General features: G+C 40.2%; 1 protein-coding gene across 1 annotated transcript in view; it reads right to left on the reverse strand.

The window, feature by feature from the left end:
• FAM149A (family with sequence similarity 149, member A) overlaps positions 1–11,757 on the reverse strand; it is a 30,450-nt gene extending 18,693 nt beyond the window's left edge. The window contains exon 1 of the mRNA XM_012724730.1: positions 11,591–11,757. Coding sequence (XP_012580184.1) covers positions 11,591–11,694 — 104 coding nt within the window. The 5' untranslated portion in view covers positions 11,695–11,757. The remainder of the gene's footprint in view (positions 1–11,590) is intronic.
• Positions 11,758–12,633: the final 876 nt, after the last annotated feature.

Raw genomic sequence — 12,633 nt, forward strand, 5'->3', positions numbered from 1 at the left:
CGCAGCCCTGGCGCACCCAGGAACCGCGGGCCCCGAGCGGCGCGTCCAGGGGCGCTCCCGGCCGGATTTGCACGAACCAGGGGCGCGGCGGCTCCCCGGGCTCCCGGCACTGCTTCCCCCCTCGGTTCCTGGGGCCCCGCCAGGGCCAGATTCCGGCGCGGCGGGCCGACGCCTCGCGTTGCAGCTCACGCCCATCCCTCTGCTTCCCCTCGCCGCTGCACCCCTGGCCAAGTCGGGCGGCGCCGGACGGCGGGGCCCTGCCCCCCGCCCCACAGCCGGGTCGGCACTCCCCACTCCCGCCAGCCGACTCGCCGCCCCGACCGACGGAAAGGCGCCCGGCTGCCCCTCCCAGATTTGCGAATCCGGTGACCTGAACTTCGCAGCCTGGCACTCTGCCCCAGCACCAACCTCGCCGCCCCCTGGAGGCTTCAGTGTGCGCGGGTCTGATGCCCTCGATTCTTCTACAAGAATTTTAACCCACAGGGGAAAGGCCCAGAGCTGCAGTTCAGCGGCCATCTGGGGCCATCAGGGGATTCCCGCTGAGCAGTGGCTGCGGAGGGATGGAGTTGCAGAAGAAGAGAAGTTAAGGAAGGATGGAGGTCTCAGCCCTGCTCCAGGAGCCCGCAGGTCGAATTAACAGGTACCCCAGCTCTCATTTCGCACCAGAAATTGTGCTCCTTTCATGTCCTGTCTCTCCATCCTCAAGTAGATGCTCTCATTCAGTCGAGTACATTTTCTACAATCCAGAGGCTATCCCTGTATTTTGGGGCTTATTAAATATGTGCTAGTTTCAATTTTGCGAGCTTACAGTTAGATCAGTACCATGCCACGGGACGCTGTTTTGAAGAAGCAAAAATACCAAACCATAATTTCATATACTAAAAGAAACAGGAGCAAATTAGCTAAAATAAAGTGCATTTTCCAGTTGCTGTGAGCATTCTGTTTTAAGATCTGAGACTGTCTAAGCCTAAACAGGAACGAAGAAGCTGGCTCATTTCTTCTGCTCAGTGTCTTGCACCTGTACAGGTAAACCGTGTCCCTTCCATTTATCAGTGAAAAAGTCAGTTGGTTTGTTTGCCTCTGACTCTCACGGACAACCCTAAGTCAAAGATAAGACACCTATGAACAACACGGCAATAACTCGTTTCTTGAACTCAGGATACTAGAATCATTATCACTTTCACCAATAATCAATATTAAAGTGGTAAATGACTATAAATCCTAAAGTTAATGAGATTTTAAATTCTTTTTCAAATATTCCATATGATGGTACGTGAAACATGAAAAATACCTGCATACCTGCTAGAACTATTTATATGTAAAATGAGGTATAGACATGGTGGAACAGCAATAGAAAATAAAAACAACATCTGATCCAAACATAACTAATTGATTCATACATATTTTACTTTTTAACACCCACGCTAGGAATGTTCAGCTTTCTGATGAGATCGCTGAAGGCAGAGACCTTAAGTAGCATGTTCAAGGTCATTCAGCTCCAGCTGGTATGTGGCTTGGTTATGTGTCTCCAAGGTATTCACTACCATATGAATGACCTCAAACTTGATGAAATAAAACAGTCATTTTGTTATGCTTAATCCACCAAATTCAAGAATACTGGCAAGACCTGACTGATTTCTCTGCCCCCAGTCAAAGCATTGATGGGTTTATCCAGTGGTATAGAGCCGGTGACAAGCCCGGTCTATACTGTCCTAGTAAGCTCTAGCACTTTGCCACATTATGCACTTTGAGGTGGGTGATCACTGGAAAGATGGGTGCAGCTGGGCTTCTCTTCCATGACATCTCATGACCTCCCCAAGCCGTCTCTCTAACAGGACAATCAGAAGTCATGCATGGCTACTTAGGTTCCCAAGAAACCAAAGGAGAAGCTTCTTCCCACTTTACTCCATTATCAAAGCAGTCACAGAATCATTGGAAAAGGAAGCCTGCCTCTCAGTAGGAAGATGTTAAAGAGTTGAAGACACCTTGACTCTGTCATAATGCCCCCCCAAACACACACATGTTATTTACACTCACCCATCTGTACAATAGCCCCCCCTAAATTTCACCATGTCAGTCATGGTCTTGAGGATCAGGAAATTCCTCAGTAGGGGCATTTTCTCTGGACTTGAACACCTGCAAATTAAAGGCATAAACCAGCAGTTTATATAGTCTGCTTCCATAGAGGGGCAGTGGATTGAAAAGGTTTTTTGTGCAATGCTGTTAGAGAGCCACTAGATGTCAATCTTTCCCATCTTTTACTAATTAAAAAAACATTCCTTAAAGGACTTTAGTACTATACATGTAGTTCCTCCCAAGATTTAGGGTTTACTGAATTTTTACAGGTACATATGTAGGATCCTGTTTAGATGAGAAATAGTGGTTGCATTAACAATAGCTAGTATGCAAAGTCAATGGAAAATGTCAAGGTACAACTTCCTCCATGATGGAGTGCTTTCACTTTGGCGGGCAAATAAGGTCACACCTTACTTCCAAATCTTACAACAACCTTGAAAAGTGAGTACTCTTTTTTTTTTTTTTTTGTACAAGAAGGAATGTGAAAGATCAGCAGCATTAAGTAAATTACTAAGAATAAACATGTTCATCCAGATCTATCACCTTTTAAAATTCATCTCAGATCTAATTTGCAGATGTCTGTCTTTTCCATAAAGATGATCTAGGGACATCTATTATAGACATATCAAGTATGTTCTATACCAGTATTCATGAATACTTCTTAACCACTTGAAACATCCAGGCCCTGTTATAAACACTTGATATATGTTAGTGTATTTAAGTCTCACAATAGTCCTTTAAAGAAGGAAACATTATTAGTAGCAAGCTTCAGGTTAGTAAATGAGACACAAAGTTAAAAGCATATCAAGCTAACAGTCTAACTTAGCTGTTGATAACAAAGCTCATATAACACCATGATTCAATCTCTCTATGTGGAAAGCACTCTACAAGTGACACAGAAATGATAAAGCTCACTCTTAGCAAACAATGTAGAAGGAATGATAGTCTAAAAAGAGATAGAAGGAAAAGATGCTTAGGCTTTTAATATAAAAGCGTATAAAAAAACTAGAAAGTTCTGAGTAATCTTTGAGGTCTACAGCCTACAAAAAGTATAGAAAACTATAGTTCATATATTCAAAACAAGGTATTTAGGTATGTCAAAATCACATTTTAACTGGCAATATTTTTCTTTTTAGTGGAATGTAAAGTAATCATGTGGCTTACAATAAATAGCATTTTAGATTCAATGAAATTTAATAACACCTGAGTTTGAATTACTTTCTTCAGCATTAATGGCTTAATTGTTTAATGGGTAATAGGTCTATAAAGCATGTCACATAGTGAAGAAGAGAAATTTTAAAAGTAGCATAAATCAGAAAATAATACTATTTTGCAAAATTATGAGAGTCATTTGTGCTATGGAAATAATGTCTCCCTCTGAACAATCTAAGTTTTTGTCTTCCAACCTTTATAGAGCTAACAAAGCTAGAACAGAAGCTAAACTCAGCTCAAAAGCAAATCCCAAAGGGCCTCTTGTGTAGTAATTAATTACAATACAGGATTAGCTGACCTTACAAAGCAGTCTTAGGGTAATTAAAAATCCATAAATGGACTTTTTAATTAACCAGAGTTCTTAATTTTAACATAATATAGTAAACATAGCAGTCTTTTCTTTCTGGCTACCATTGTTTTTTGCCCTATTTTAGAGGTCATGTCTGTGGCCAAGACATGAAGATTTTCTCCTAAGTTTCTCGAAGCCTTTTTGCTGTTTTTCCTTATGTCAGTATTTACATCTTCCACACATTTGAAATTGTTTTTTGTGTGTGAGAAATATGACATTGATGATCAGGTTTCTTTTACTTCCTTAAGGATATACAATTGATTTTGCACCATTATAGCAAAGATCACATTCTCGCCAATACCGGCAATGCCAATTTTACGACAATCAAAAACTATATCCACATAGATCTGTTTGTAGCTTGGCTGACCTAGTTATCTCTGCATAAGTAACACTATCTTATTTATTGTAGCTCTGTAATAAATTGGATGTCCTTATAGTAATTAAGACACATCTCAGAGATATTGTAGATTGGGTTCAAGACAAGTACAGTAAAGCTAAAATCACAACAAAACAAGTCATATCAATATTTTTTGTTGCCTACCCAACCCAGTTCATGTAAGTTAGGTTTACACTATAGTGTATTACACTGTGTGCAATACAAGTGTCTAAACAATATACACACCTTGATTTAAAAGTACTTGACCGTCTGCTAACCACCATCTAAGCCTTTAGTGATTTAATAACTAAGCTACATTTCAATTGAGCTCATGAACTAAAGGTTTAATCTTGCTTTCTTGGCTTGAAAAGTTATATCTGCTCTGGGAATTTTCAAGTTTGATCTCTATTTTGTACACAGTCACATAGATACAGTCACGTGCACAGATAGATGATGGCCCTATCTGTAGCTTAAGTGTGCACTAGATTTGTGTAAGTACGCATTGGTGTCTGCATAAGGTGAAGTCAGATGTCATATAAGGTGGTTTCAGAATGTTCCCCGATTGGTAAGAGGCAAATGACTGTACCTCGGTATGTTTTCTGAAAGGACATTCTTCTGTATCACCCTAATGCTGTGACCATGTCTAGTGAAATAAGAATTTCCTGAAATTATCTAACACTCATTCCAATATTCACTCCTGTTGTCTCCAGTGGCTCTTAGAATGGTATTTTAAATCTAGCTTTCATCAATGTGAAATCAGCTTTTCACATTTTAAAGCCTCTTTACAAGTCTAGACTCTATTTTGATCTAGAAAGAAATTGGTTCTCATGTCCTTCCTCCGAGTCCCTCTTGTAGAATAGACTGTGTGCAGACTATCTTATCATTTCCTTACCAATCATATTTTAAAATTCCTTTATGGCATTGTTTTTGGCTTATAGATATTTTATCAGAAATGTTCTCACCTAATACAAAAACATAATATCAATAATGAGATTTTAGTAAAAGGAAAAGTACTTTTCAGAAAACAGTTGTTAAAAGGACCCAGAAATCACAGAGGACAGGTTTAGACCTGGTTTTGGCCGAGAAGTCCTGTGTTGGTCAGATCAGCGGGGCAGGGTAGACTGGTCAGCACAGTTAACAAAGAAACCAGGAAAGGAATTTTAAGGGTGCTGAAATCAGGTTGTCTGGAATTTTAAGAGTTAAAGTAAGAGGTGTATCTATGCATTAAGTCAAGAGTAACTGCTACCATAAGTCAAAGGGGATAAAAAGGGTTAAATGTAGAACTTCAGTAGAGTCAGAGAAGTAAAGGAGAGAAAGATTACTGCTGGAGATAGGACAACAGACAAGATTCATTTTAATTTTTTTTAAAGATTTATTTATTTGTGCATACTTTTTTTTTTAAAGATTTATTTATTTGTGCATACTTTTTTTTTTTCATTTTAATTTTTAACACCAAATTGGGTGGCGTGTGTGTTTGAGGCGGTGTGTTCAGACAGGCGCAATGCATGCCGGCTTACACTGGAATTCAGGAATTGTCATCAGTGTCATCAACCCAATTTAAACTGGGTTCCATGATTCCTTTCAATGTAATTTTGATGTGCTGTATCACAAGAAATTTCATTGTAAGGAATTTAAATGAATGATTAGAATTTATCACTTTAATGACTCTTAGATTTTTAGATCATCAAAAATATATCATTTATGTGAGACATTAACCAATGTTAACTGTTATGTGAAAGAATATATTCATTAGACAAACATGAATATAAGTCATTGGCAAGGATTACAGTTGTCAATATTTAATTATAAGGCTTCTTCTGAAGTCTTAAGTGAAACATCTAATTAAGAAGATGCAAATGCACACGTATATCCTTACCTAGCAAGCACCATATCGAATTGCTTCTTTTCAATTTTTTTTCACATGAGACAATGCTTCCTTATTCTCTGTCTTACTAGTATGAATAAAATATTTTCTTTGCTACTAAACAGACACAAAATTATAAAAAACATTGTAAATTAGAAAAGATTTGTCAAAACTAATGCTTTATTTTTAAAAGTTATGCCTTTATGAAATCACTAGTTGCCTGTACTTTAAAATGGGCACAACAAAGCCTTAAAAAGTATCTTCTGATCAGCCTTAATGATGACATTTTTATTAGGAAGTTACCTTTAGATTATTTACTAACATGATTTCTTTCTCAAATTTTTATTTTCATCAGAAAGAGCATAATTTTTTAGTCAGTTTTTCCAAGAAAAATACTAATAGCTTAAGAAGTGGATTTTAATGTTCATTACTACCAACAGTTCATTAAAAAGACCTATTAACCCATCTGTGGGTGATGTAGGTTGACTTCCTAGATATGAATTTTATGCTTACCAAGTATTAGCCAGGAAGAATTACATAATTTCATATCCTTTCTGAATTTCAATTTCTTCATCTGTAAAATGAGTCTAAGTATTATATTATGATTGTTTTAGAGATTCATGATAATGTCCACAAGACACGTGTACAATACTTGATACTGATATGCCTGATACACCAGCAGGAATGTCCAGAATCTTAGTAGAATAATACATATTTGAGCAACACATATTTATCTGCCTCAGGGCTCCATAGTATCTGACCATTAAAAAATATGTCCAAGTCATTGTGAATATGTTTTAAGGTTTATTAAAGTTAGATGACTACAAAAATGCAAAAAATACAAATCCAAAGGTTTTATTCATCATCAGTCAGAGTTACGCTATCAGTTGCTATGAAGTTTTTCAGAATACTTAATGTCAACTTCTGTCCTTCTTTCCTGATGCTCCGGTAATAGGAATTAAGTGGAACCACTTCTTCCAAGTAGAGCACACAATGAAATGCACTAGTCTAGCAGAGCTCAAGCAACTCTAATTTTAAGATACCTTAAAATTAGACATCCAGCAATAATAAAGAACATCTGTATCTTGCAAAGCGTGTAATGTAATATATTACATAATTTGTTCACTGCTGTATTTAGCAGCAACCATATGTAGAAAGCTATCACGTTGAGATTTCCAGTTCTTACATTTAGGAATTCCTAAATTCCACTCATGGAGGTCCTCTCTGCCTGACAGCCTTCTTCAAATGTTCTCGTAAGATCTTAACTCAATGTCTACCCCAAGCTGAATTGCTCCTCTGCCTAACAACCTCACTTCTGTGTCCTCCACTGTATTAATGGCATTTTTCTCACAGCCACAAACACAATGCTCCTAATGAATTCAGCTTCTTATGCAGCTATTTATCTCCATGCTTTGTTCACAATTGTAGTTATGGGGAAGTCCCCTCAAGCTCCATGCCTTGAAGTGTCCCAACTTTACATATTTTCTGCAACTGAAACCCTGACATACCCTCCTCTCCTCAATTACAATATGTGTTTTCTCAACTCTGCTCAGAACAGTTCATCAGAAATGTCTCCTCAATCCTCATCTTATTTTCCCTGCCTTTTTGATGACAAGATCTATTTCCAACTCTTGCCCTGAGTTTACAACACATGTTGATAAATAATGTTAGAAATCTAATGCTTCACCTTGACTGCAGATCATAGCAACATAGCTGTACTTTTTATATAACTTTGTACAAAGGATGTTGATGAATGATAAATAAAAATGTATTTATAGTAAAGAGGATTATGAACTAATAATAATAGCTACTTATTGAGTATATGTCTCTGCTGCCAAAGAAAGACATTTATGTACCCTTTACATGCTTGCAGGATCTCTTTGAATAAATATATTAATTCTCAGTTTATGGATGAGAAGGTAAGGCTTGAAGAGATTAACAAGGTACTCAAAGTAAATATACCATAGGTACTCTGTTCTCAGTATTTTCTCAGAAAAAAATATAAAATGGGATTTTAATTCAAAGTCAATTTGACTTTCAACCTATCAGCAAACTACAGTAACTTATACTAGCTACTGCAATTTAAAACTATAAAGATTTTCAGTCCTGTATCATAAGACCATTATGTACCTGGCATCTAGCAAGTGCTCCTGACAGTATTATCTTACAAAAAACTCAAAGTTTGTTCTTAAAAACATAGAACATCTAATTATTAGTTGAATATAATGTTTGAGGTTTAAAATGTCAACAAAGGAAAGAAAGTAATTAAAAGCTTAAACATTGATTGCCTACGACAGTAAGAACAAAATGTTTTCAGGTTTAGGTTCTGAGTTTAAGGGAATGCTAGACATGGACAGTGAAGTTCATTACTATTTTTTTTAATTTTTTTTTAGAATATAGTATTTTTTTATTCTTTTTTTATTACAAAAGTTTATTTTTACATCATTTTGTACATTTTTTTTCCCATCTCAATTGTAATCCCCGCGGGTTTCCCATCACCAAGTCACCCGTGTGCCATCACCATAATCCCGTGCATTTCCCTCCCCCCATCACTATTTTTAAGAAAAGTAATAGTCCAATGACTCTAATAAAAAGTAGTAGTCATGTGACAATTCTCGATAGACCCTACCACTGATCCCTGTGGAGAGGCAAAGTCCCAGCAGAAAACACTACTAACTTTGGAGAACTCCAAGATGACGAAACCAAAAGGCCCAAGAAAACATGATTCTTCAAAAAGGACTTTTAAATTGCCTCTAGATTTTTATGAGATTGGGAACCCATGAAAGTGAATTTGTATAAGAAAGAAAATATTTTATTCATTTTATAGATAAATATCAGATGCCCTCTGTTGGCATGTATTATCTGAAGTGTCACTGGGCATGGGCAAAGGGTTTAGAGTCCAAAAAACGGTAGAAAATCTGAATATAAAAGACAGGAAGACAAGGTAAAAATGGGCAAGAGTTATACTCATGTTTATATACAACAGCCTCTGCTAAAATTGGCTTTGTTAAAAGTTGTTTTGCTTGGAGTTTCAGTTGCCAAGAACCTATCAATGGCATAGTGAGGACTTACTGCAGCCACCAACTTGTCTTCTTGTCTGCCTTGTCTCCTGATAGAAATTCTTGGGAATGAAGATCTTTTGCAAGGTGATAAATGGGTAGTAAAAATGAGAGAGCAAAAGCAGGTGGTGAAGAGGGACATCATGAGCGAGCAAGCAGGGCGAGCGGGGTGCTAAGTGTGAGAGCTCAGGAAATGAGGGTAAAGATGGCGAGTACTGGATCCCAACTAGGGCTGTTAGAGGTGAGGCAGGAACAGAAAGCCCCTCTGCCTTTCAGGCCCAGGCGGCAGCCAGCATGTCTTGCAGAACGGAAAGTGTAAACCCCCGTCTGTCAGGCTATGCAACTTTCTAACCCTTGGGTCAGACATCAGGACTCATTCTGCTGTGCAGGATGTTACGGGGTGAGCTGAAAGAAAATCTGCATATTCTCCCACTCAGATTAATTCACTGTTCTTAGTTTACAAAGAACAGTATATAACCAGCTTAGATGTGATGCAATAATCCCTTCAAAAATATATAAGATAAAACGGGTTTTCCTTTTTAACTGAATGCACTGGTTTCAATATTAGATTTCCATTTCTCAAGACTTGTTTCCATTTGTTTTACATGGATTCATATCCTCTCTAGCTACACCTGTTTTCTTATTCCCGCTTTAGCACTTCCTCCTCCACAAATCCGGGGGCTTTAGCACTTCCTCCTCCACAAATCCGGGGGCTTTAGAAAACTAAGTATCTATTTTAATATTTATCAAGCAGATTAATAATTAGCAGCTCTCTGAAAACTGATAGGCATGGTGGTACTTGTATAATTTAAATGTTTTGTTTAATGATATTTGTTTATTCAGTGTTATAAATCATAAGCCCCAGAAGTCCAGAAGGAAAAAACACAGTTCTAAGTAGAAAAGGTCTATAGTAAGGGGAAGAATCACCTTAATACTTTCTTCTTTTTCTCTTGCCCATTTGAATTTATATTAAAGAAAAAAAAACCAGGAGTGAAATACGACAGGGAGGGTCTATAAGCACTTGTGTATATAAAAAAGAAAAATGGTGCACCTTATAGGCATCTGATGTCCTACAGAGCTTGCAAAGATGTATTATCAGAAAGGTCCTTGAATGATTTTATCTGTCCTATTATTTCTCATGGCAATTATCTAAAATTAAATGTCTACTAATGTAGTCAGTAGTGTTAACTAACGCCAAATACAGTGCTATTCAAAGAGTATATGAAAATATTTTGGACACAACCAGCAATGGATCACCGTGCTCACGAATGGAAACCAACCCCAGTTTCCTCATTAGCTATACTTGAATGTTTTAGTAAAACTGTAAAAAGCACTAAAACTGCACCTAATAGTCACCGTGTAGATCTGTTTGTTCATCAAACATTAATTACATACATGTTTAGGACCAGTGTTCCCTAACAAAGGTCTTATTCCTTAGGCTGATGTATTGTAAACACTTATCCAGATGCAATCGACTTTCCTGGGAGGAGGGAATCCATTGATTAATATATTGCACAATAACAAATCTGTGAATATATTCCATGATCATGACATGATGTTTTAAATAAAAAGAAATAATATTATTTAACTGTTTATTTTAGCTCTGAGATGGATGCCATAATTTTGTGGAAAATGTTATATTAAATTGTAAATGTGTTAGAAATCTTCAGCAAAAAGTTTCCCGATTCAAGTTTTTGGGGATGGAGAGAGAAGAGGGTATTTTTGTGCTAACAGGTCTGATTTTTTTTCTTCCTTCACTAGATTTCAGTTTAGAATTCTCCACTGGTGAAAGCCCTAATGGTCTAGACGCCTTTGATCATTTCATTATTCTTTTGCAGGATTCAGAAAATGTTTATACCAGGTTAAGAATAGACATATGTTCTGATTAGAAAAAAATCCACCTCAGTTTTGAAATAAACATTTTACAGAAGGAATATCTTCATTACTGCTCTTGGTGATGAAAAGATTGGGGAAGGAACTTAGAAGTTGTCCTCCACTCCTGATGATCACTCCTGTGAAGTCAGCCTACTTCCTGGAGTGCCTGAGGGCTGTTGCAAGAACCCAGAAGCTCCAGGGTATGTGATCAGGTGTGTCCTGAGCATCACCTATTCCATTTGTGTCAGATGATGCTATATATATGTAAATTAACTAGATGCCACACAAAGGATATCTGCCCCACAGGGGATAAAAATTGAGTCATATCCTTAAAGGCAGGTGCAGTGTCTTGCTGTTGCTTAAAACCACACTGCCCAATACTCAGCCTGCCTTATTCTGCGGCAAATACTCATTGGCCTTACTCTGCTTCAGAGAAAAGGGCTTGAAGGTCCTTTCTTTTAAAGTCCTGAGAAGGCCAGACCATCAAAGGATTTAAGTGCACTGACACTTCATTTACTAGAGAAACACGTTTCTGCCCTTTCTTTCAAGCCCTGTTCACCTTCTCTCCCTCTCCTCCAGTAAATAACAAAGGATTATCTCCCCCCAAACTTCGAGGAAGTGCCTGTCACAGTAGAGAGGTGAAAAGAGCAAAAAACTCAAGGAATAAAGAAAGAGCAAGGAGGGCCCCAGGAGAGTTAGTGGAAGCTGCATATTACAAGTTTTCTAAAGGGCCGGGGGTGGCGGGGGCCCCACAGTGCCTGAACCCCGCTGCTACTCACACTTCGCCATGCAGGTCGCTCTCCGAGTCACTGTCGGAGGCCCACTCCTCACCGATGTCCGGCAGGGTGAAGAACAAGGTCTTGGGGCCAGGCCCTGGGGTCATCCTCGTGCTGGGCTCTCGCTCTCCCGGGCCTGGCTGGCGAGGGATCCGCGGGCTCCCGGCTACACTGCAGCTGCCGGCGGCGCCCCCAATGGAAGGCAGCGCCGCCCAGACCCCGCTTGGAGCGAGGGGCGCCAGCGCCGCCGCCGCTCGGTGGGCTGGGGAGCCCGCGGCGCTGCAACTTCCACTGGATGGGGGCAGGGGGAGCGGCAAGGGCTGGAATTTGGATGCTCTAGGGCTATTAGGCAGCGAAAGAGGGGTGCCTCCTGCTTCTGACCCGCGGCTTGCCAGCGAGACTCTGGGGTAGGAGGCAGTGAGCAGCGGCTGGAGCGGGGCGGGCGCCCTCCGCGAGGAAGCGGGCGAGTCTGACGCCAGGGACGGAAAGAGAGTCAAAGTCGGGGCGGTGGCGAGCGAGGTGCCCGCGCCGGAACCCGCCGGACCTGGAGTGGCCGCGCCTCCGGAGTGGCTGGAGGAGGCGGCCAGCGAGGGGGCCGCCGGGGGTGCCGTCGAGGTCTTGAAGATTTTGGCAAAGAGAGACCCGAGGTCCAGCACTGCGACCTTCATGTCCCAGCTTTGGAAATGCTGTACCCACTGCTGCTCCAACTTCCAGACCACGGGGAGCTGAGCTACAGGGCTCCATCCACCGCCGCCCGTGGGAATTGAGACGAAGTGGCCCCGGCCGGGGCGGGGATCTTGGGCTTCCCGGGTATCCCCGAGTGCTCTCTGCAACGGGAAGCTGTCCACTAAGGGCTGACCTTCCCTGACGCCCTGGTTCACCTGCAGATTGCAGAGGCTACTCTGGGCGAAGGTCACCCTCTAGGAGAGCAATCCTTTCTCTGTCCTAACGTTGAGAGACCCCCGAGGACCAAGGGTCCTGGAGGCCAGGAAGGCGACTTGCTGTACTGCACCTGCCAGAGCTGCACCAAGCTGCGGGTGGAGATC

The sequence above is a fragment of the Condylura cristata genome, unplaced genomic scaffold, assembly GCF_000260355.1.
Source record: "Condylura cristata isolate star-nosed mole 26May11 unplaced genomic scaffold, ConCri1.0 scaffold00014, whole genome shotgun sequence".
Lineage (NCBI taxonomy): Eukaryota > Metazoa > Chordata > Mammalia > Eulipotyphla > Talpidae > Condylura > Condylura cristata.